The sequence below is a fragment of the Chaetodon auriga genome, chromosome 19 (genome assembly GCF_051107435.1).
Source record: "Chaetodon auriga isolate fChaAug3 chromosome 19, fChaAug3.hap1, whole genome shotgun sequence".
NCBI lineage: Eukaryota > Metazoa > Chordata > Actinopteri > Chaetodontiformes > Chaetodontidae > Chaetodon > Chaetodon auriga.
In genome coordinates this window covers 13,669,748-13,695,072 of record NC_135092.1, presented here as the reverse complement: position 1 = coordinate 13,695,072, position 25,325 = coordinate 13,669,748, and the positions used below count along the sequence as shown (strand labels likewise).

Sequence of the window (25,325 nt, the reverse complement as noted above, 5' to 3'; positions counted from 1 at the left end):
GGTTGAAAATGAATTGCTCCAACTGGTTTGCTGAGGAAAAAGCATTTGACTCAATGATGTATTTCAAGTAGCACAACTGCTTTGTATTTTATTGCAACAAAAATTGCACCAAGGCTAGAGGGAGAAACAAATAGGAAAAAGAAAACATATTTACAAAGGAAAGCAAAGTTTGTCTACAAAATTGGTGAGGATGCTTAGACACAAAAGTAGAGTAGTGGTATGGTTGGTAAAGGGGAAGGAATTTAAAAAAAAAAAAAAAAAAGAGGCAACATTGACAGTACCATGTTGAAGTCAAGGCAGCTCGCGGTTGACATGTCCTCAGGCATCGCAGTCAGACGGGGCACATGGGTGAGACGACCGCAGCACAAATACTGAAAATGTCCAGGAGTTGCAGACGAGCATAAAGGAACGTATGGTGTTAGAGTGGAATTTCATGGGTTCTTTTAGTCTATAATGGTCAGCTTCTCACTTATACATTATTTTGTAATACAGCAAGTAACAAATCCATAAACAATTCAGTCCAGTGTTTCCCCCAGGATATATATATATATATTTTTCTTTTTGCTGGGGTGGAAAGGCCTCTGAAACAGCATTTAGACCACGTGGCCTAAACCCTCCATCAAAACTAATTCTTCCAGCCAAAAGAGGCCCTTCAGTGGTCAGAGAAACACTGTTTCAGTCTGTGATCCCTCTTTACAGATAAAACAGCGCGCTGCTGCAAGGCCGAGCTGCTACTGATGGCTTTTGTGACTGGCATGTCGAGAAAGTTGAATCAAACTTGTATTTAAAAAAATATAGGTCCAGTCTACGGACAACATAAAACAACAGTCAGATCCACTGAGTTGCAGATCATGCACCCTGGTCCCTCTCCAGCACAGACTGGAGACAAAGGTTTTTGGTATGGCAAAACATTTAAATCCAATAAACAAATCAACACAGCTATTTCCTAACCACATTTCTGCACACAACAGCTCTGCCAATAGTGTTTAAGGCACTATCTGCTACCGAAGTGTGAAGTGAAGCAAAAATGTGAAGGCCAGAGGCTCATTGTGCCTCATTTTCTTGCTCCCATTATTACTGTATGGCACACGGTTGCAAATACTGCAAAAAAGCATTCATACAAACACTGACATGTTCATCACTCGGCACGCGACCGATCGCTGATGACGTGGTATGGAGCGATGAAATGTTGGGATGTGCTGGACAGAAGCATCAGGTAACAAACACTGTGTGATTCCAGACCCTCCCTAAGTCTTACAGGTGATCACTGAGCATGAAAATCAGTCGTTTAAGTGTTAGAAGGCATCCTAGAACAAGATGAGGTTAGGCGTTTTGTTTTTGCTCATTGTCATCGGCATCGATGAGAAATCAAGCACTCCAACAGTGATGGACATCACAGGCCTTTTTTCTACAAGTGTCATCGATAAGGGGAAAACACATCTAGAATACATAAGACATGATCATTTCAAAAATGATTGGTGAAAAGTCATGTTGATAGAGAATTGGCCCCTTGCCTCTCATTGAGGCCAAAAGACACTGTTCATTCATGGTTAAGGCTTTTCAACATTGCAAACTCCGTGTGACGACGTCTACAGAAAGATTCCTTTGATTCCATCCACAACAACCACAGGCTTAAGTGTTTCAAAGTGTACTGTAGTGTGAAACCTACACTCTGCTGCCGCTCTCCTGCAGGCTTTACCCTCAGATCTCCAACATGAGCTCAGGATGAACCGCAGTTCATGCACATGTTCAGAAAAAAGGGTAGTGTAAGATACAGTTCATATTAGTTTTATATTTTGGCAGTTAAAGATTTTATGGCGCTACCTCTGAACAATGTCACTGATCTCTTTGACGGAGGACAGCAGCTTGCTGAAGTCCTGCTGTGAGTTGGCGCCCCCTGTGGCGGTGGGGCAGATTTGCAGCTCCCGCAGGCTGCTCTCGAGCTTGTTAATGGCCTCGCGGAAGGCAAACTTGTTCCTCATCTGCTGTATGGAGTCAACGTAGCTCATGCAGTACTTCGACAGGTTCTTGCCGGCCTCCAGCACAGCACTGTGGCTACCCGTCTGCTCGGAGTTGCGGCAAATGGCTGCACGGAGCAGCTCCGTGCCTTCTAGCACCATCTCGCGTGTAACGGCAGAGTTGGGGGTGCGCTCGGAAGCCTGGCGGGTTGCAGTCTTGCGGAGGGAGCGTCGTGAGTTCATTAGGGGGATGAAAGCAGTGGGCGAGCTCTGATCGCCAGGGGAGGTGAGGGAGGAAGAGAAGCCTCCTAGGCTTTGGCTGGAAAGGGAGGTGGTCACTGAAGAGGAGGAGGTGGAGGTCTTTAACGGTTGAGGTTTGGAGGTGGAGCCCAGGGGCAGCTTCTTGGAGCCCTCACTGAGAGGTGAGCGGGCTTGGTCACTGGCAGTGGTTGTGTGGTGGGACTCTGAGACAGATGGGAGGCCCTTAGCTTTGATGTCTGAGGTGGTGGATGAGGGGGAGGGGGCTTCTTGAGTGGGGCTGCGGGAAACCTTGCCTGTTTTGGCATTGGTGGGTGGTGGAGGTGGGGCCGGCTTGGGTTTCTGTAACTTTCCTCTTTCCCTGACAGATGAAGAGTCCACAGTGTGCTTGTGCCTGCGGGCCCTGCACTCTTCTCCGGCTGCCCCCAAAGCAGGAAACACATTGGGCTTGAGAAGCTCAGCGTGGAGAGCGCTGGTCTTGGAGTTCTCCAGCCCCGACAGCCCTGGTCTCCTGACCACCTTAGGTGTTAATGCCTGAGGACTGGAGCCAGGACTGGGATCAGTGTCTTTGCCTAAGAAGGCTGAGGAAACATCTGACGAGGTGTTCAGACGTGGTGGGGGAGTTAGGGTGCCCATTCGTGGGGCGTTCTCCCCTTTTTGCTCACTGGTTCTCTTGCGTGGCAGAGCTGGCTTGCCTCCAAAGGTGCCTGAGTCAAAGTGGCGCTGGCCGAGGTCTCGCGGCAGTGTGACAGACTTCCATTCAGTGCCATCTGAGCTGGTGGGAATGCTAGAGGACCAGAGGAAACGCTTTGAGTTAGACATGGACTCCTCCTCACTGGGCGGAGTTGTAGCTGCTTTTCCTCCAGGTCCAGGCACTGCAGGTGCTCCCTTCTTCCTGGGAAACAAAGGTCCTGGGTATGTAGGAGCCCCGTTGGTGATGCCCCCTGCCCCATTATTGTTAGTGCTCAGGAACTTTGCAGAGTCAAGGCCATGTGTGACGTCATTAATGGCCAAAGATGCACCATTGTTGAAGCTGTCACTGTCTCGAGGATCTGGAGTCATGCCCCGCCTCTCATGGTGGACATCCATCTCTCTGAAAGAGGAGCTGCGTTTGGGTGGAGCTGGTGCATTCTTTTTCTTTTTCTTGATGAGACTGAGAAAGCCACTGCCACGTGTCTTGTCTTTGTCTTTGGGTAGCAAGCGGTCATCCTCATTCAGGTTACTGTCCAGGAGGGGGCGCTCTTTCCTGGGGAGCATGGGTGACGACACTGCTGCCTCTGGCTCCACTGGGTCTGAGGAAGGGCCCAAAAGAAGAAGGGAATCGTCAGTGACGAAGAGGAACAAAATACATATCAAACTACAATTACAGTTGTAGAAAAACAAAACATTGTACAAGAAAGGTGTGTGCGTGTTCAAAGAGAGGCGGCAGATGTTTCCATAGCTAATGGAGCCGTAGCTCTTAGGTCTGTGGTTAATGACAAAAATCTCAGACCACACTTGATCTTACTGGGTGTTAAAAGCTCAGACTGTCTTCAGTCAAAGAGAGTAACTTAAGCAAAGCACCATCTGGACGAACTGAAAAGCCTTTTTCGTTTTACCTATCAGTGCAAAGATTAAGTCTCTACTTCCTGTTTGGGGCTGGTTTGGGTACTTTACATTTTATCAAGTATTCTTATTTGAATGTATCAAGTGGGAGTGAGTGCGTCTCACCTGGACTATCTCCATCCCGGTTGTCCATGTTTTTGCGGAGGGTTCTGGTTTTGGTGGGCAGCTCTGGAGCCTGCTGGATGGGGCCTAATGTCGCCTTCTTCCCTTTCTTGCCCAGCTCCTTTTCCACCTCTATAATACAAATACAATCAAGATTTGACAAGCAACCAAACATGACTTTCCACATCTTAACACCCACAAGTAAAGGCGCGTCGGATATGAAAGAAAGCAGCGCTGACCATCAGAGATGCTGGACTCCTGGAACATGGTCTCAAAGGCTTGGTGTGTTTCAGCAAAAGATGGACGCTCAGAGGGGTTCCACCTCCAACCTGACAGGAAGACATAAAGAATATAAGTCCCTCCAACAGAATACAGTGCCTCTGATCATATTCTGGATAGACGAGTTTTGCTACTCACAGGCCGTCATGAGCTCATAGACCTTCTCAGGGCAGCCCTCTGGTCGATCCATGCGGTAGTCTTTCTCCAGCAGCTCATACACTTGGGACAGATCAATGCCGGGGTAGGGGGACATACCGTAGGTGGCGATCTCCCACAGCAGCACGCCAAATGCTGGAGATGTGGGCACAAGACAGTTATTTGTGTGACTCACATAACAACCAACAACAGAAACATGTCAAAACTAAATGGCTGGAACATAAAGTCATGGTGAGATTACGTGCAACAGTGTTATGAGTAAAACTGTTTCCCCTTGTTGAACAGGAACCTGAAAGAAATTAGCTGCTCAAGCAGGAACATCAGGAAAACATTTCAGCATTGCCTGACTTAAATCAAACTTACCCCAGACATCAGACTTAATAGAGAACTTGTTGTAGGCCAGACTCTCCGGAGCGGTCCACTTGATGGGGAACTTGGCCCCAGCGTGAGCTGTGTAGGTGTCTCCAGTCATTAGCCTGCTTAGGCCGAAGTCTGCAACCTTTACCAGGTGGTTCTCCCCGACCAGACAGTTACGGGCAGCTAAGTCCCTGCAGGAGACGATACAGACAGGTGAATGAGTGAGGAACAGGAGGCCACGGTGGAATCAGAAACAGACAATGTAAAAATGCATGAGCTGACTCGAACACAGTAAGAAAAAAATATCAACAGTGCGTCGTTACAACATCCACTGTAGTGTTGGATTTTTACAGATGTTTTGTATGGAGCAGAACCACAAGCTGCCTCTTGTCAGGTTTAAAAATTAAACTGCACTTTGGCTAATACGAAAGACATAAATCACCTCATCTCCTCTGAAGGACCCTATTAAACGTGCCAGAACAAACTAGCTGCGTTACGACATCGACTTGTCTGTGATACAACTCGGCCGCCCAGATGGGGGACTGAAGGGAGAGCAGCTCAGGAATGAGACGAAAAGAAAACACGAGATTTAAGGACACTGCTGACTGAGATCACACTACTGAAGCTAGAAATCTGGCTGCCTGACAAGCCTTAGACTTCGGAAAGGAAGTGTAAGAAGATCTTAACACCCACCTGTGTATAAAGTTTTTTTTCTCCAGGTACTCCATGGCGGAGGAGATCTGCGTGGCCATGTGGAGCAGCACCACTGCATTGACCTCCTCCCTGTTGCACTCCCTTAGGTAGTCTAGTAGGTTACCATGGGTCATGAATTCTGTGATAATGTAGAACGGTGGCTCCCGTGTGCACACACCTGCCAAAAAAACAAAACACGTAAATACACAATGATTTGTGTTTGTGGGTTACTATTCGATATTTCAGCAAATCTGCATGCAAAATCCTCCTTTTAAAACAAACAGGAGAGATGTTTGATCAACGTTTTTCCAGAGGCTCTTAACATACCTAACAGCTGTACCAGGTTGGGATGTTTGATTTCTTTCATGACAGCAGCCTCCTTGAGAAACTCCTCCACCTCCATCGTATCCTCCTGACAGGGTTATTGGCAAAAAAAAAAAAAAGTGAGCAAAACCACAAGGTGATTGCAGTTGCATCTATATGACAGCAGATGGTAGCATTATTCAGACAAATTAAAGATTTATAATAGACACAGTTAATACAGGACGGTAGGTGTCAAATGTGCTCTCTCACAGACTCTTGTTCAACCTGTCATCTTACCTTTAGTGTCTTAACAGCCACAGTGAGGTTGTACTTCTTCCAAACCCCCTCGTACACCTCCCCATACTGGCCCCCTCCCAGCTTGTGCTTCATGGTAATGTCAGTGCGCTCCATCTCCCACTTGTCGTAGTTGGGAGAAACTCCGTAGATTGTGGGCTTGTTGCGCTTTGGCGCCGGGTAGTGCAGCGTGGTGATGAGGCCGTCGGCCACCGTGGAATGGTGGTGCACCAGCTCCGCCAGTGTGTTGAAACGGCTCTCTGACGAGACGTACAGCTGGAGGACAAAGAGACATGAGACGTCAGCTCAGCTTTGAGCTACATCAAAGATCATACATAGGTTTGATTTCTGGAAATTATTTTCAGTGATGACATCGAGTTTACAGTATTTTCATGAGGAATTTTTAAAATCCTCACACTCAAAACTGTGCAGCACAGCTGTTAAGATTTTAATAAACAAAGATTCCCAAATGTTGCAAAGTGTTTTCATTAGATGGTAGTGCTTACACATGTTGTCTGGAAACAATAAGGGATATTAGGGAAATGTGTAAAGCTACAAATAACTGGCACAGTAATGCAGCATGAAATCAACTCCTCAAAGTCTTCACAAAACAACACTAACATGTTTTCCCCAGAATGAACGGTCTTAGCCTATTCAAAACTCACATGGAATTAGTCAGGGAGGCTGGTGGAGGGAAGGATATTGGTCAGGGCTCAGTGGACACAGTCTTTTCCATTGTCCAAGTCTTACATAACCCCAAAAATGATTTGCTCTACAATCTGCACTGTGCATTTCTTCACTTGTGAACGGGCTCTTTGAGCGAGCTGAAGGCATGTGGAGGAAATGGAGAAAGAGGACAACCTTGAAAAGACCTTTGAAATCTAAAGAGGATTTAATGGTCAGTTGGCTGGTTTAAATCATGAACATTGACTAAATCAAGGGGGAAAAAAAAATCTATTTACTAACATAAAAATCTTAGTTATTCAGAGCAGCGTTAATCACAGAGTCAGTGTGAAACAAAGCTGCAGCTCGGGGGAGTACTGAGGTAATCTCAAATTATGGGAGAAGTCATACCAGACTCTTGAGTTGTAGCTTAGTGGGAGGATGGAAAACAATATGAGATGGGGAATTGTGTGTGTGTGTGTGTGTGTGTGTGTGTGTGTGTGTGTGTATGTGTGTGTGTGTGTGTGTGTGTGCATACTTGGCTGCATCTGTCTGTGTTAATGCATGTCTTAGCATGGGCGTCAGTGTCTGGCCGGCCTCGCATCTGCTGGCCATTATGAGCAGCACAGTGGTGGTTAGAGGCATTCTTGTCATAGCTAACGTTCCTCAAGCTAGCTCACCTCGCTGCATCACAGACAGGAGGGTGACACAGCCAAAATGGCAGCGGCTGCTCGATTGACATAGCACTTTGGGGAAATCCCACAGAAGAAACTGAGCCGTACACACAGCGAAATACGGCCTTAACTTCTATCATTACCACCAGTGTGGGGTATCCTCCCGGTCATATAAGGGCAGACTTTAACTATGTGCTCCAGACACCCCAACTTCTCTGCCCAACCTCAAGTTTTTCACATAAGGGATACGATTTCAAGTCATACATTATGCAAAACCTCATTACGTTTTTATGGATTTTAGGGATACTGAAATAATAAAGAAAAACATCTCAAGTTCAGTTCTGTGAATGATGGAAACCTGTGTCCTGACCAGCTTTCAGAGAACAGCACAACGCACTGGTCTGTTCTTACAGATAGCTGCGATTCTTTGTGAGCATGTGTTTGTGTGCATGCTTTTGTTGCCTATTAGGGATATTTTCCAGTATAAGGGAGTCCAAGGGTCCTCACAGGGACCAAAGCCTGGCCCTAATGAATGAAAACATCACTTCTGAAGTCCTGGTTAAGGTTACGGGTAAGGTGTGAACTGAGGTTAGGATTAGGCTACGCATAATGAATGAATCTCAATGCAATGTCCTTCCAAGGATAGCTGCACAAACTTGTACATGTATTAGTCACACGGTGGGAACATAAATCCGTTTACACAGTCATATTGTGGGGACTTGCCTCTCCATAGCATAAATCATTAAATTTTAGAGTGAAGACGGGGTAAGATTTGGGTTAGGCAAGTAGTGGTTATGGTTATGGTGAGGGTAATTCTTCAGGAAATGAATGTAAGTCTATGTAATGTCCCAAAAAGTAATGGAAACATGATTCTGTGTGTGTGTGTGTGTGTGTGTGTGTGTGTGTGTGTGTGTGTGTGTGTGTGTGTGTCCATGTGTGCATGCGTGTGTGTGCCTGCATGATAAAAATATGTCTTGCCATTTCTCAAAGTGCTGCAACAATCCCCCTGGTTTACTGCACCTGGCCACTATCTTTACTTTAAAACAGTCATTACATTCCAGCTAAAGCTGATACAGAACAATGTGGCAGATCCTGCCACGTGGTGTAAGTAACGTCCTGCCTTCATGAAACAAAAAGCAAACCACAGACCCACATCCAACAATGAGTTCTAGCCGTTAGACCCATTTAGACGCCAACAAAGCAGGAGGAACTTTTTGGTGTTTGTGGGGTTACTTTGAGTATTTTTTTCAGTTGTCAACGTACAGTAATTACACCTTTATCATTAGGCCGACAGAAGGCATTCTTGGTGTGTATGCATAATATGTGTTTGTGTTTCCTGATGCCCACCTTGCCGTCAGACGCAGTGTTAATCCTGTAATGGTAGACTCTCCCCTCGTACCGCAGAGAAATGGACCTCTGGCCGGGGCTGCTCTCACTCTCGCGGACCAGGAAGCTCCCGTTGATGCCCGAGCTGAGCAGGTACTCTGCCGCGTTGCGTGACACAGGTCCATGGTACCAGCTGTGCTTCTCCAGGCTGTTGACAGGGGTGATGTAGTTGGACGGCACCCAACCCTGGCCATTCTTGGTCTGTGCCTCACACCACTCGCCATTGTGGTTGTAACCCAGCACGCGCAGCTTCTCTCCTAATCAACAAGTGACATTAAAAGTTCAGATATTATCCAGGCGAGTATCTCATTAGCTGCATATCCATCCTTTAATATTATTTAATGTCACTTCTCATTCCATGTGTGTAAGCTTGGCATGGTGTGGACACTGTACTAGATCTGAACTCAGCGTGTTTTAAAGTCAGACATGCAGGAGTTCACTGTATCTCATGTCATGTTTCCTCAGATCAGGAAGCAGGGCCTTTTCTTTTCCGCCAGTCATTAGGTGACCTAGACTAAAGAGATGTATTTCTTTCCTTTAGTTTAGACAGGATGCAGCAAAAAAAAAAAAATCATTTGAAATTACACATTTAAATTTTAAAAAGGGGCCAAACTTCACATTCAAATAAGTTTGTTACTTTGCAAAACAGACCCAAAACAAAATGAACCCCTTTTGCTGCAACGGCTCATATGAGAACAAACTGGAAAGTACTGTTGTACAGGACATTTTCTTGTTTATTCCGGTGCATATGTTCCCCCCTTCCTTCCTCCGTTCGCCTGTGTGTTCCATCTGTGGTATTGTTTTACAGTCGCTTCAGAGGAAGAAAACAACCCATGTGTGAGACCATCCTCAGGAAGTGAGAGTCACGCGGGGATGAAGACAGAGGGGGAAGGAGACGGGAAGCAAATAAGCAGATTCCCCAGTAAGATTCATAACCTTATCGGGACATGTCGCTTTGCATGTCACCTCCAACAGTCACCTTACAGCCCTGTTTCAGAAAGCCCTGAATCCTTCCTTGCTTTACATAAATTAAATCTGAGTAACATTTCGCTCTTTTCCATACCTTTGGTGATGCTGAGCGTGTTGTCACCACTGGCCACGAAATCATAGAGTGCGACGAACAGGTTGGGGTCATTCTCGCTGGGTCCAGCCAACAGGTTCTCTTTGGAGTTCCAGCGGGCCGCTTCTGTCAGACCCTGACCCTCGAAGTCTGGTCTCTGGAGAGCTTCTGAAAAAACAAAAATCAGTCCATCAGAACATTTAGTTAACTAAGATGTGTGGGAAAACATCACACAATGCTTTGCTGAGAGGAGACATCTGTGGGCATGTGTTTGGTATGCACCGACACTGCAAAGTAGTTTTCACCCATACAGCTTCACACATGCATGATGATTCAGCAACAATGCCAACTCTTCTTCTTCTACATCCCCTTCAACTGGGTCTTGCTCCAACAAGCAGGTCATCAGCTGTGATCCCAACGTGGGATTAGTGCAATAAACCTGATCATGTGACCCGCTGTGTCCCTGCTGTCTTTATAACTTTTCATTTCCTGGATTATCCCTGCTTAGTTTTCATTTTCTTCAATATCCAGACAACTACCACGTATCAGACCGTGAGAATGTGTCCCAGCATGAATCTTCACCGTAACTGGAAAATGGACGTGCTCGCGCTCACAGGTAATGAGCCGGAGTTCAAAGTGCTTCAACTTATAGTTATGTTAATTACAGCCACAGTTTGAATTATAGCAATTTTAGAGCCGTAAAACTGATGGCTGGATTACAAAATGTGGAAAATGGAATGAATGCGGAGAAAGGAAGAAAATTGTGTTTAAGAGGAAGAGAGAGGTGAAGTGAGGAGAGGACTTTTAACTGCAGTTTGGCCTTAACATGAGCTCGACTGTGTGGCTCACTCAGCTGTTGTCACACATGTTTTAGAGGCATCTTACATTTCATCCCCCCCCAGCTCACTAACACCCACATCTTTGCAGTGGAGACAACAGGCTGAAGCTGCACTAGGTTTTCAGCTTCCAGCGAGAATTTCACAAACTACCTCACTAAAGTGAGGAGGAAATATTTGAAATGAATCTGGAAGAAAACAGCAATAGCACATAGTACACAGTACCATAAGGAAACCAAGCAAACTCTAAAAAAGTGATGAAACATACTGAAAATGAACTTAAGGCTGACAGGATGATGAAAAAGCTAGCTACCAACATAAGACAAATCAAAGTGGTCAAGCTTAGCAATGCACATTTACATTTTTCATGGAACAACATAAAAATTACTTCTACTTTCGGAAAGTTTTAGAAAATTAGGCGAAAATGTCCAATTTTAAAGTTGTTTGAACAGCAAAACACAGACAGACAAATAACTGGATGAGACAGTGGAAGTGTCATGCAGAGTCTGGGGATTTGATAGTTACTTTAGTAACTTCATTTGTTCCGGTGCACATCTAAGGCCAAAATATTGTCACTCAAAAACACTGGTGGGTTAATACAGATTTAAGGTTGCAGAGGCCTTTTCTAAGGATTGTTCAGTAACATACAGAAGCCAGCATGTCTGAAATGCTGGTCACAGTCTGATAAAAACATAAAACCAGCTGTTTATGACGATTTTAAGTGAGTGCATATCATGCCATTAGTACCGCAGGCAGGAAAACTGCGGCCAACTTTAAGCATTTCCCAATCGCATACACACACACACACACACACACACACACACACACACACACACACACACACACACACACACACACACGAAGGAACAGTTCTCCATTGTATCATCTCTGTCCACTGAAAACCATACATCTTAAAGTTTTGATATCTTTGTATTTCCTCTCCATTTCAGGCTCATTCAAAAGCCTACTCATCTCATTATGTCTAAGACACATGTCATGGCTGCTGAAAAGGTAATATTTTGGAGATACAAGCTTTTCATCATATGCTGGAAAGCACTGGAGCAAAACCAAATCCCCCAGCTGCATAATTGCTCACCGCATTTATTGCATAAGTGGATGCTCGTTGAGAGAAATTCCACAGATCCGCAGTGCGTTTCTACAAAAAATAAGGAGTGAGATCACCTGATGTATCTTTTGCAGACATTATGTCTGCAGAAGGAGTGCGAAGATCGGCCTGGTCGAAAGGAGACCGAAGTGTAAAAACAGAGTCGCCCTGAAACTGTGTCCTGCACCACTACTGACATTTATTCACAATATAAGGCTCATTATCTTGACTTGGTTAAAAGACCAATGTGCACTAACATTTGGTGGAAACACAGAGCAGAGAGCTGAATTGAGCTTGCAGCAAAGAAGCACTTTGTGGCGAAGCAGGAACTGAACAGAAGAGGCACATGCACCCTCTCCGGATGACTTGAACAGAAAAGAGAACAGAAAGCGACTGCGTATATACTCAGTACAGGGCAGGACAAGTCTGTTTGTATAGCACCTTTCAACAACATGGCGATCCAACGCGCTTTAACCTAACAGTGAGGCATTAAGAAAAGATAAAAAAAGACACAAGGTAGTATAAACATACACACATAAATAGGATTAAGAAGAGTATTCCAGATATGTGGTGCATAAACTGAATGCCGCTTCTGTGTGTCTGGTTTTGACTCACGGGACAATGAGAGGACTTGTCCCACACGGCCTAAGATGTCTGAACGCTTCATAACAGAGCAGCAGACCAGAAATGTATTTTTACCCTCAGCCATTCGGTGCTTTATAAAGCAACAGCAGTATTTTAAAATCAATGCTTTGACAAACAGGAGGCCAGCGTAAAGGTCTGAAAACTGATGTGATCCACTGTCTTGGTCTTGGTGAGGACTGGCAGCGGCGTTCTGAGTCAGATGCATCCGTTTACCAGCATGGTAATTATCTATGGTGTCTCTTTCCGACAAGAGACTAGCTTTGCTTTGATGGGGGCAATTGCATCAGTAACATTCAGAATTTTAGAACAGAAATTATCAACAAGATAATTGACTGAGGCCCAAGAGACAGCCGTGTGGAAGTCTGAATGAATAATTCACTGGATATGCTGTTTTGTGATGAACTGTGATTGAACATTTGTGTGCACACAGATAGACATTTCCAAGAGAACGCAAGAACATCAGACACTGCAGAGCTTTGAACTGTGTGGTTCTGAACTCATCATCGAGTTTGCACTGTAATTTAAGAGGCCAGCTCGACACGCGGAAGTAAACTGAAGATCAGCTAATTTAAATTACGCACATTTGACATGAAGACATCTGTGTGCATTGGACAGAATGATCAACTCCACCTCCTTTCTTATGTACTGTAGCGTAGCTCGTAAAACTAAAGCTGGGAGGGGCTGACTAAATAACAAGACCTGCACTGTTATCGCGGCTTAGCCAAGTTTCAAAACAAAGACATAAATTCAGGATGGTGCCTGATAATTAAATCATCCATTAAAAATGATTTGCCGGCTGATGACAGGCTGTGGGTGACAAGAAATTGATAACGAATTTGATAAAACTGGAATAAAGGATTAGGCAGATTCTACGACTTATCAAAAGGCCAGGAGAAGAGTCTGCTTCTGGGCGTTGGTGTTTCAACCTCAAGTATGTGTGTGTGATTGTGTCCACCCCAGATGATGATGGATCTTTTGGAGTCACGGTGGGAGAAGGAACGACATGCCAGTTCCTCAAAGAAAGAATAAACAAAGAATTTGTATTATACAAAACTAAATCAAGTCCAACCCTAAGGAAGTAAACAGAACATATGCGGCCCACAGCCAGTCACATGACATTGTTGACAAGTTGCAGGAATCTGTGCGTTAGCGGGCCAGTCAAAGCCTTCCACACAGCCTCTTCTGCAGAGCTAGGCTGGCCGGCCTGAACGCAATCAAAGCCAAATGTGGTGCTTCTTTTAGGTCACAAACCTGCCATTTTGTATGAGAACATGCCAGATTGTATTTCATCTGGAGCAAGCGGCCTCGGTCATACTCTCATATTTAGGTGGGCTCCACAGCTAAAAAGAGACAGACCTGTTGAGCTCTGGAGCAACAATCAGGGGCGCCTCGCTCAGCCGGGATAGATGCAGGTATCTATGTGCCTGATGCAAAAATAAAGGCAGACTGTAGTGCCACATCACATGGTTCAGAGACAGAAAAACCAAAAGGTCCCTTAAGGAGAGCAGTCCCTTTCCTACAGCACAGTACACCACTTTTCATAGAGCAGCAGATTCAGCTGAGGCAGATGAGAATGTAGTTCAATAACACGATAATTATCCGAGTAATTAAAAGACGTCTGGTTAGCATTTGAAAAGCTGGTTCTTTTTCATAAGCATGTGGTGACGAGTGATGTCAATGACTAGCCAGCAATCACTCAGTTCACTGGCATCCGAAAAATGTTTGATGGGTCTTGTGTCATCTTACTTTGCTCATTTAGCTCAAGACACACATTCGATCTGTTTGTATTCAGATTCTTGACACAAGATGGTAATGTCCAGGTATTGACACACTGCAAATACTGGCAGTCTAAATATATATATTTTTTTGTTATTAGGTACACTTTATAGAGAATAATACAATCCAATCTGACATAGTTTTGATAAAGTATTAGTATTTGCATTGATACTGTGTTGGATTTCATTGTTTGGGTGCTTTGGATGTTACGTAAAAACTGTAAATTTTGGATAAATGGCAACCAAAGATTAATTTTTTAGTTTACAAACAAAAGTATTCCCAATAGGCACAGCAGACATACAAAAAATACAGATACCTGGTAACTGAAGTCAAACACACAGCCGTGTTTTGTCAAATTTTGGCTAAGCAGAGGCCACAGATCAAGCAAGATAGAAAAAGCCTTGAGAGCAAGCAGGACATACCATATGTCCAGAGTTTGGCCTGGTCATAAAGTGTGCGGGCAGCGCTTTTGAGCGGCCCATGCCACACATGTCCACTTTACGGCCCCAAATACCACAGCTCTTTGTGAGAGGGTGACGGCACACTGACACATGGACGATGACAGCACAAGCTCAGAGAGAGGAGAAAATAAAAGACATGGAAAAGGAAACTCAGGAGGTGAGTGGGAAACAAAGAGTTCTCCAGAGTCATGCAGTGGGAGAAACTGCAGCACGTCCTGGTTGCATTGCTGGGATGACACTGAAAATGATTAAATGTGTGTGGAACTTGTGAAGAATTCACAGCTATGACTGCACTGAGCAACAGGAACGCATCCAAGCTCACACACTGACACAAGACAGACATTTCTTCAAAAACCGGACTGAAAAATAAAACAAACCCATCCATTATTTCCAGGCATCTTCAATAAGCAGTTTCACACTTTGTCTGAAAGGAAAATGGAACAAACTAAGTGCCACAACAAAAACCAGAAGTAGTCTGGGTCCAAAACCATGAATCTATATAACAGCATATTCCACTTCCATGGAGTTGGCTCTGGTCCCAAGGCTGAGAGACAATCTCCATCTTACATATTTATCTCGCATCACCTGTCATCACCTGAGTGGGAGGCGGTGGAGAACAAGGGGAATGATTCAGATCACACATCTGATATGGTTCCACTGACTGTGGGGGATATTTTCATAATTAAGAGGAACTACAAGGTGTCATAAAATATTCTCATTGCATTTTCCTCCTCTTCATTCTATTGATGTCAAACAGTTTACGAGCCCGCAGCTCTAATGAATGTTTAATCTGGGGTGGAACATCTCAGCGTGACATCTGATGGGTCTTATACCATATGATCTGCAAATGAGAGACTACCACTGTCATCCACGTCAGTGGGGAGCGCATCAGAGCTATTAACTCTATTAAATCATTTGGTTGCACAATCTTTGGTACACATAACACTTCCTTGAATCTTCCAATCAATTACTATGTTGATCATGCAGAGACTCAATGTGGCCTGGATTTCTTCAAACTCCCCTTCATCCAGATCTACATTATCTTTCAAATTCATTATGGAAGCAGCAAGGAACATCAAAAGTACTGGAACATAGCAAAGATCTAAAAAGAAAGAGCGCAGCCTGAGATTAGATCCCCTCTCCTCATAAACAAGAGTTAAGTGGGGCACGACCAGGAGTCAGATTTCCTTGTATTCTCTTTGCCGTCTCTTTTTCCACTTCTTTCTTCTTCAGCTAGCCAGTGTGTCTGGCCTCCCTCACCCTCCCCTGTGCTTACCCTCTACTTTCCCCTCCCCATTCTTCTGTTTCCACAGTACAGACATCATTGTTGAGCCTTTACACGGTGATTCTTCATCTTTTATCATTCTCCCCGAGTCTCCCCCAAGCCCTGATTTTTTTTCCCCTTTCTGACATCTGTGCTTTAAGTATTGTTTAGATTTTTCCAAAGTAAACTTTAAAATCACGGCCCAAGCTAAAAGACGACACCACAGCCATCACAAAATATCCTTACCTTCCAAGTAACAGCTGGAGGAGGACGAGAGGCCTTTCTTAGATTTACACCCCACCAATTTCAGGCATATCTCCAACATTTTCATTTGCTTTCTTTCCCTTCCTGCTGGAAAATGTTGTTGCTGGTTCAAATCAGACGTCCCACGAACGTTTCCCCTCTACATGTGTCCAACAGGAGAAAAATCACAAGCTGAAAGAAAAAACTGACAAAAGGAGATCCAGCACAGAGCCAAAGTATGCGATGAATTGTTCTGGTTTTCTTGTCCTCTGTCCTTTCGGTTGCTGTGTATCCTCCTTCTCTCCTCACTTTCCGAAACAGAAAAAGCCGAGTCTGTTGTCCGGCAAAGTCTATCAACTTTCTCTTCTGAGCGGCTCCATGTTTTTTTTCCCTCTTTTGCTATTGGGCTTTTGGTTAGCTCCACTTTTGAAGGATACAGCAACTATCCAAAAGCGCAGGCTCGTTCCAAAAGCTCGCTCGACCTGTAGATGTGTCAGTTGAGTGGGCAGTAGGGCCGTCTGAACGGTGCCATTCCTCTCTCCTGTCCCCTGTGTGACTGTGTATCTGAGGCACAGGGACTACTCGTGCTACAGCTGCCAACAAAGGGCCTCTTTCAGGCTCAGCCTGCTGCACTCAATGACATCAGCTGAGCCCTCCCACCTCCAGCAGCAAGCACAGAGGGAGAGACCGCCACCACACACACAAGCACTCAAAAAGAAGAATACAAACAACATCACCCAAAAATCATCTTGGTCTCATTTCTCATTTGAAACTCTGAAGTTTAGATTCAGCATAGACTTTAAAAAAAGTTCTTCTTCCCCTCTGTTGAAGTCATGAGATGATTACAAGAAGCTCCTCCTCCAACTTTTCACTTCCCCCCTTCCCCTCTCTCACTGTCTTTCTGCCCCTCTCTCTTCTTCTGGACTTTGCTTTTTTCCTCTCTCCATTCTGAAATGTTTACAGGTTGAGGAATCACTTCTGGAAACAGGACTGGGTTGTTAAAGACACAGCTAAAGCTCTCAATCAAGAGCAGCTCGCAGGGAGGAAAGAATAACCCTCACCAGTTTACTCTGGATTTCACACACTCTGCCAAATGAGGCTCAGTTGCCACAGGTAATCTCAAATGGGGATGAAGTAATCAACATATCTAAATTAATCAAAATGAGAGCATTTATCTTTTGATCTTTGGAGAAACATGTCTGACCATGTGATTTTAGGCAGCAGCGGCGGTCATATCTGGAAGGAATGAATAATCCTTGGCAGATGCGAAGGTGTCTTGCGACACAACGTTTTTAAAGATCTCTCCTCTGTCTTTTCTCAGCTGTCTCAAAGTTTAGTGATAAACAACTCACTCTGAGCTTTGGTCATACCTCTGAACTAAACTGACCAGAAGCAAATCTATTGAAAATGCGATTAAAGCAACCAAGGATGTCACTATGGCTGTGCTTTAAAATCTGGTTGTGTCAATGGAATCAATCAAAAAAAGTAATACTTTGAGCTCTGGGGTTTCAGCGCTCTTCTCCCAACTGTCCATTGTTGCTCCATCTACATCAACAATGCAAATTTCTCAGAAAAATCTAGGTACACCTTAAACAAGTAAATAGTATGCATTTGTTTAACTAAATTACAGGAGGTGAGGCAATTCGAAACAATAGCCACGCGACAAATACAGTTTCACGAAACTCATGCTTTTATTATTACTCACTCATGCTTTTACTGTCAGAGAGATCATTGAACTCTTTAATAATTTCTGAGGTGTGCTCTCTATTTTATTGTATGATAATGGATTTCTGTTATTCGGTCCACCCTGTAATGTGGACTAAAAGGGTTGTCGATCGTCATTACGCCACAAAAGACACAAGAGCAGCTGTACTGACTGCGTCTGGCAAATGTTTTTTTTCCATTTCGATGACAAACATCACTTCAGAGATAAGAAGTCCGGTCAAGGGGGTGATTACATACCGGTGGGAAGCTGGCTTGATGACACCATAGCCCATAGCACGAGTGCCAAACCAGTTTACTGGCTGACCCGGTCACTGGAATTTCCAATCAGGGAGTAAAGGAACTGACTAAAATCATGAGCCATGCAGAAAAATATACATGCACAATGGCTCTGACGGCTTTTATTTTTTGCTATATAGAGTGAAAGCAGTGTTTATGTCTGCAGTGGATGAACTTTATCTGAACCAGAAGGCCTAGCATGCAGTATAAAAAACGGTGAAAATAAATTTTATTCAATACAATTAAATGGGATTGCGTCAAAAATGATCGTAACTTTGAGACAACACCTCTCTAAAATAGTTTCAGCAACTGAGCATTACAACCTGAATGAAGATGAGACTTACTGCAGGATGGCTGTATCACACTACAGTAGTTTTGGCTAGGTGTACCTAATAAACTGGCAACTGGAGTATATTATTAACAGCCTGAAATTTTAGGGGGGTCGTGTTTGAAAAATAGAAAAGGATACCAGACAAGTAGGGACACTAGCTCCTCAAACCTAGGTATATCTGATGGTTGGACCCTCATTGGACTGGATTTTGTGTTATGAGTATCGCAGGAAGAAAGGTTGACTGGTCCACTTGGCAAGTGAAACAAGGAGAGGAGAGGAGAACAATAAACAGATGTTTCTGAGGAGAAAAACTGATTCATGTGCAATATATAAGACAAGGAGAATTACGAGGAGAATAGATGACAAAAAGTAAAAGAATAGAAAATCCAAAGATAAGATCATGTCTGTCTGAACGATGACGTCATCCTATAAGACACAGAGCACTGCAGGCTGTTATTGTCTCTGTAAATATATTGTGCATGACTGGGTTTGCTTCATAGAAGACTTTAGAAGTCTTTCCAATGTGGGAAGACAGAACTCAGAAAAAGTGCTCTGCAAAAAAAAAAAAAAACGTGTGAACGTGCTACCTCTGCCGCAGAAAACTTGAGGGGGTCGGGAACTGGCTACCTTGCGAGATCTGCTGGATCGATGGGATTGTGCAAAGCGAGAATCCATCTTGCCAGGCTTCGAGCACTGGGCAAGCGCAGCGCCCGATCAATCAGTGTCCTATCAGGAAGTACTGCTAAAGGCATGGTGTGGATGTCGCGGCAGAGCAACTGTTCCTTAAAGAGGTTAGTGTAGATAGTAACACAGAATCAGTTATATCAGAAATGGAGAGTATTTCTTCACTTAAGAGCAAAGAAAGGCTTTTTTTTTTTTTGCTCTTCTCCCGACTGGGTTTGACAAGTTTCACTCTCCTTTGATGTTCATCCAATCACCTCAACTAAGTATTTTTTGAAAGTGCTGACCCCTTTCCCCAAACAGTTTCCACAGAAGAATTCCCAGATGGCTCTGTGTTACAGAACAACATTAGGAAATTGAGAGACAACCCCAAATTCCTTCTGGAAACCGCTTCATGCAACAACTGTTGGTAAGCTGCTTCACGTTCGGTTAATTGCCTGCCTCGGAGGCTTCTAACACCTACTATATTTTTGTGGTGGTGGGTAATTGAGAAAGAATCAAGGATTCGAGACAACAGGCTTGGAAAGGGGTTTGAAAAGCACTTCAAATTACGTCTAACAAGCCACTTCACCTGGGCTAAATGAGTACAAATAGTGACAAGCGGAGACGTGTGAGTGGCACGAAGTTAACTACATCCACATCTTGTTGTCTTCATATCTAAAGTTACTGCATGCTTGTCTGTTTGGTGTGGACACAGATGCTCCAATTAGCATGTATGGGTACTCTTTAACACGACTCAGTCTCAGTGGCTTTGCAAGTAATGACTTCAATACCCTGAACAGCCAGTCATATGGCACCAGGCCCTACATCATCGCTGCAGTGCTGGTATGGCAAACATTTGCACCACCCCAAACATCAATTAAGAAGAAATACAGGCTTCCTCAAACTCTGAGAAAGGCCCATTAATTTACCGCAGTCACAGAGTGTTGGGGAGATGAGAGGAAGAAGGGAAGAGGAGAGGGGCTATAAAAATGGAGGAGGAAAGAGGAAAAAAGGTTGCAGATGGAGAAACATGAAGCACATTGTTTGGAAGTGAGCTCATAGGAGAATCACTCGCTCGCGTTTTATAATCCGGGCCGTGTATGTTAACAGTTAGCTGACGTACGTCCACCCACGGGATGGTTTTTGGCCCTTTTCCTCTCATGTACCCCGTCCTGCTTTCCTGATGCCTTTCTTTAAACCGTCAAGCAGCGAGCAGGTTGTATTCCCAAACTCTGAGGCGGCAACTGCGTGACTATTCAAGCTACATCGATTTTAAAGCGTCTCGATAATGTTGACATGAATCCATGCGTCAATTATGAAGCGGGCATTACTTTGATACTTATTATTTTCTTTTACCAGAATGCACAGAACAAGAACTCACCTTTGTAAGTCATGCCATTACATGATTAAATGCTACTGGCATCTGCTATGTATATTTTGACATGAGGCAAGGTGGTGAAGTCAGAAGTAGGCCATTAACTCGCATGATAAATTAACACTGTCATGTTGATACTCAAATAACAGAAACATTAAGCAGAGGGTAAGAAGATACTGCTTTTAAATGTTACAATGCTACTATGACATTTAAGGACTGCTTCGTTTCTGTCCTACCAACTCCACACACACACACACACACAAACACATATATAATCACACTGTCTAACAATGTTAGAAATGTAAGCCAGCCAACACTTGGCATAAATCCTGTCCATCTAAGTCATGGAACAAGATTTATTACACTTTTAAACTGAGCAAGCTTTGTAATTACAGAGGAGGAGCAGGGTGGGAGACGGGGAGAGAGACAAAGCCGAGTCGGTTCCTAATAGTGATTCTATGGTTCATCATTCCACCGCATCACCTCATCCAGCGGTCACAGCGATCTGTAACAGCCAAGTATACTTAAATATCAGACACTCAAGAACCAGGTATGTGTGGATACGTGTGTGTGTGTGTGTGCGTGCATATACACATGTGGCTGTTTACTCAGGGCCCTCTGGAGAATGCAGCCAGAGTGTCTGAGGCGTGCGGACCAGCAGATGAGGTTAAGGGGTTTAGAGTTCCACATAATTCTCCACTTAGTATTGTCCACAGGGAGAATGGACACTTAGGAACGACACGGTGGCTGCTCTGGTTCAAGGTTAAGGGCTGCAGCATCAGCCTGCATCGACAGTAAGTTACCAGTGTGGACAACAGGGAAACTGATCATACAGAAACACATTAGAGAGTATTTTCAATTGCGTGCATGTTTGCTTGAACTTGAAATCCCCAAATACACTCAGAGAACAAAAGACAAACAAAGTTCTTTATGTCGATTCTCTCTGGGCTTTTTAGAGGCTGTTTTCCCATTGTATTTTACATGGAAACAGTGAAACTGACCCAGAGGTCATTAAACACATTTTATGATGAAATCCACTTTATGTGCATGCTCTTGTGTATCTGCTCTCACACAAATTTCTCTCTCTGCAGCCAAACCGCTCTCATTTGAGGTGACCCATTAACGGTCCACTGTCAGGTCAGTTTTACGACAATCTTCGACACAGACGGGGCCGGGCAGACCCGGTTAAACCCAGCCGAACTACTGGAAGGGGATCGGAGGAACCATTTTATCACAGTGACAGACGCAAAATAGGGCAACACAACCCAGGTGACTGAGCAGAACCTTCGCTCATTTCTCCACATGATCGACTGCTATAGGCCCAGACGTAACTATGCAGTGCCAAAAATATGCAAACCTGCAGAGAATGGAAATGTATGCATGCTCGCCAAGAGTTAAAATTTCATACTTTGAGCAAACAGAAAGCCAGGTCAAATGCACACAACTATTCATCATTTGTCAGGGGTAAAATGCTGCGCTAATCATCTGTGTTGAAAAGGTCTGAAAATTAAGAGGGCAAGAGAGAATGCAGGCGTATGAGCTGTGCTCAGAAATGGCAACCTGCGTGTGCAGAGAGGAGAGGGTGCTAATCCAGTCATTTTCAGAATTGAGCTAAACTACTCAATTTGATCCAGAGTGCCAGAATGAAAGCACAACATTTTATATTCCATTGTTTTATGAGCATGCAGACTGGCCGAGCCAAACTCTTTCAGGAGGGAGAGAGGGAGCAGAAAAGAAAAGGGTACGCTTGCACACATCAGTGGGAGGTTTGCCGTTCTACAGCGATCGAAAGGAAAAAGCTCAAACTAAAGCCTCCAATATTACTGTGGATATAATTTATGAATTCAACTGCATAAAAAAGCCCACTTTGATAAGGGCAGACAGACAGTAAACAGAGCCGGTAGATGTGTCTGTTTTTACCAACTATCAACTTTAAATGTCACTGAGATGTGATGTCAATGCCTGAGGAAAGACCCCGTTTGTCTGCATGCCCATTGGGGTAGAAACAGAAACAGACATATAGAAGAGTGACTCCGGCTACGAGGCTCTCAGGCTGCAGCAGTGGAGCTGCTTGGGCTCTTCTTTGTGTCTAAGTGGATCCAGATGCAGCAAGCAGAGCAGGCCCCCTCTTTTAGCGCTATGAAGAGGAGCTTCACACAACACAAAGGGACAAGACAGCATACCAGTACTGTATGGACTGGACTGGTGAGGGGAAAAAAAAAAACACAGACCAGACAGTAATGTAACTGGCCAGACGATGCCTAAGTGGATAGGATTTTGTTAATTCCTGCACCATGGAAATCAAATTAAAAGACAGATTTTAGAAAATATAGAACTCCAGATTCTGCAGGCAAGAAAAACGGACCTCATGTGAAGGCCTCCTCAATAGGAAGGCCAATGCCCTCGTGTCAAATCGTGCACCCATGGACTTTTATCCTGTAATCCGCATGGGGACACAGGCTCTCTGACCAAGAGGGCCCATAAATGGCTGAATTTTTCACAAAAAGACAGAGCTGGCGTCCTAGGTAGCAGGTTGTCTGCAGAGAAAACAACAGCTGCGTCTGGAGCTGCCTGCTCGGGCATGGAGCGGGGAACAGGGGGTGGTTTTTTTTTTTTCTCCCCCGTAGTATGTGTGTGTGCGTGGACTCGGGTGGCGAAGAGCTCCCACGCTGCATTCCTAACCCAACTTGGAGGTTCTCGGTATGCATGTGAGTGTTGTATGTACATATGAGAGTACAATGGAGGGATAACCGGCAGAGAGAAGAAAAGCAAGCGCTCGTGTTCTGCTCTGACTGGAACTTAAGAGTGACGACTAAACGCACGATCACGAATGCAGTGACTGGAAAGAATACGAGGACGCCGGCATGAAAATGGAGATTCTTTTGTCTCGGATGCGATGACGATGAAATGGATCAGGCCACAAGCTGATTCTTACATAAACCACCTATCACTACGTAATTAACATTAAAACAAGCCAACGAAATTTTGAGCGATGCATCACTACACAACATCCAAATTTGCAACTTATACATGAGCTTTCAACAAACAAAAAGATATTGCAGTAAATAATTACTTTCTTGTCAGAAACTTGGCAGTCACAAGACCAGATTTCATAACATATACTGTTGCAGATGCTGAAGCGAATCCAAATAACAAAAACCAGAGTGAGAGCCAATGACTCAACAGGACTGTTTGTTCTAAACCGACATGCTTACACTTCAATTGTTCTGCGCAAAAGGCTGTGTACCTTATGTATATGGAAAATGCTCTGGTTTAAGCCTTGGTTTGTGCCTTTGTGATTTTTCCTTCCTTTGTTTGCATTCGGCATTTTTTTCCCTTCAAATTAACTCCATTACAAGTAGCTTATCATTTCTCCATTTTAGCAGTTCAATTTTTTTTTTTTTTCAGCAATGGAAGTTAGAGACTTTTCCAATTATCAGACAATGTAAGCAAACACTGGTTAGCTAAATATCAGCCGCTGCGTTATCCACAGCGTAACACAAAAGGCGGCACGACTTCTTACATGACAGAAATTGTGGCAGATAGCTGCACAAGCCCGTGTGAGCACGGTGCCTAAAAAATACAAAATATACTCTCAGCTTCTACACTCTGAATGCTGATATGCTGTTGCTTTTGCTTGCTTGTGTTGTTTACTGCGCTGCTCTTTTGTGCGCTCCTTATTGTCTGCTGATTTTCATTAATCTAGCCTGTAGCTTGTTTTCGCTATTGTTCTCCGGGTCTATAAATGTGTTCTACGAAATGTAAAAGCCACTTAATGAAAACTAAAAAAAGACACAGACAATGGTGAAAAAAGGGGAGAAAAACAAAAAGAGGAAGGGAGGAAAAGAAAAGAAAGAATGGAGGGGGGGAGGGAGGGAGGGAGGGAGGGACGGGGATTGCACCAGTTATTTGAGAGAGGAATGCACAAGAGGTCACATTCTTCACTCCACTGCTGTGGCTTGCCCTATGTTCAACTCTCTCGCTCTCTTTTCCTCTGTGTAAAATCGGCAATATTACTCAACACACCTCTGGTGCAATGGATCACACACAAACATATGTGACTGACAAGAAAACAGAGTGGACTGCTCAAGAGATCGGTGATGAAGAGGCTGCGGGCCCGGAACGAACTAACCTTGAGCTCTGTTTCTGTGCCAGAAGTGTGGTCATATGTGTATTTGAGGAGGGCTAGCTTGATTTTATCTTGCAGACCTGGACCATTTCAGATCTAAACATGATAAAAAACTGTATATGTCGTGCTTTTTCAGACATTTTGCACCGGCACATGCCATTAGTGTCTAAAATTCAGGTCCTTGTGAGGCACAGAGTAGCTTGATTTATACACACAGCTGTTTTGACTAGTCATCGGCTAGGGTGGCAATAAAGTGGACTCCTTTCCAGGTGGTCAAGACTTGATGAGAGGGGAAAACACTTACTAATCAGCAATGTGTCATCAGGTAAGTGACAAATGTGTGTGTGTGCGTGTCTCTCTCACACACACACCCACCCACACACACCCATTAATGTGGAGACATGGAGAGCCACAGTGAGGGACAAGCCACCAGGAGCCTAACAGCTGGCCTGAATGAGCATGACTATGAGGCGCCTGCTGCGTGGGTACGTGCGTGGGTGTGCACACAACACACACATACACATACATGGACCCCCTCCTCCCATCATCAGGACCCACAGGGATCATGGGAGGAGATTTGGTGTGTAGACTGTCAAGATTCCTCGAGTTCCAGCCAGTTATAGACGAAAAGAGAAATGGATTCACTTACTGCATAAATGCTGAACGCAGCTGCTGCGGCAAGAAAACGCACACACACAGAAATCAAAT

The 25,325-nt window shown here is 44.4% G+C and overlaps 1 protein-coding gene across 2 annotated transcripts in view; it reads right to left on the bottom strand.

Annotated features, from left to right (window-relative positions):
* Positions 1–70: 70 nt before the first annotated feature.
* The window catches only part of abl1 (c-abl oncogene 1, non-receptor tyrosine kinase), a 32,842-nt gene continuing 7,587 nt past the window's right edge, over positions 71–25,325 (bottom strand). Inside the window, exons 1-11 of one of the 2 annotated variants that reach the window (XM_076757562.1) lie at positions 16,122–16,704; positions 9,792–9,956; positions 8,690–8,985; positions 6,009–6,281; positions 5,736–5,820; positions 5,409–5,586; positions 4,722–4,906; positions 4,341–4,493; positions 4,163–4,252; positions 3,927–4,055; positions 71–3,508 (exon numbers count right to left, since the gene is read on the bottom strand). In XM_076757562.1, coding sequence (XP_076613677.1) covers positions 1,821–3,508; positions 3,927–4,055; positions 4,163–4,252; positions 4,341–4,493; positions 4,722–4,906; positions 5,409–5,586; positions 5,736–5,820; positions 6,009–6,281; positions 8,690–8,985; positions 9,792–9,956; positions 16,122–16,206 — 3,327 coding nt within the window. In that variant the 5' untranslated portion in view covers positions 16,207–16,704 and the 3' untranslated portion in view covers positions 71–1,820. Of the gene's footprint in view, positions 3,509–3,926; positions 4,056–4,162; positions 4,253–4,340; positions 4,494–4,721; positions 4,907–5,408; positions 5,587–5,735; positions 5,821–6,008; positions 6,282–8,689; positions 8,986–9,791; positions 9,957–16,121; positions 16,705–25,325 lie in introns of those variants that run through there. The other variant, XM_076757561.1, reaches the window with a different exon arrangement.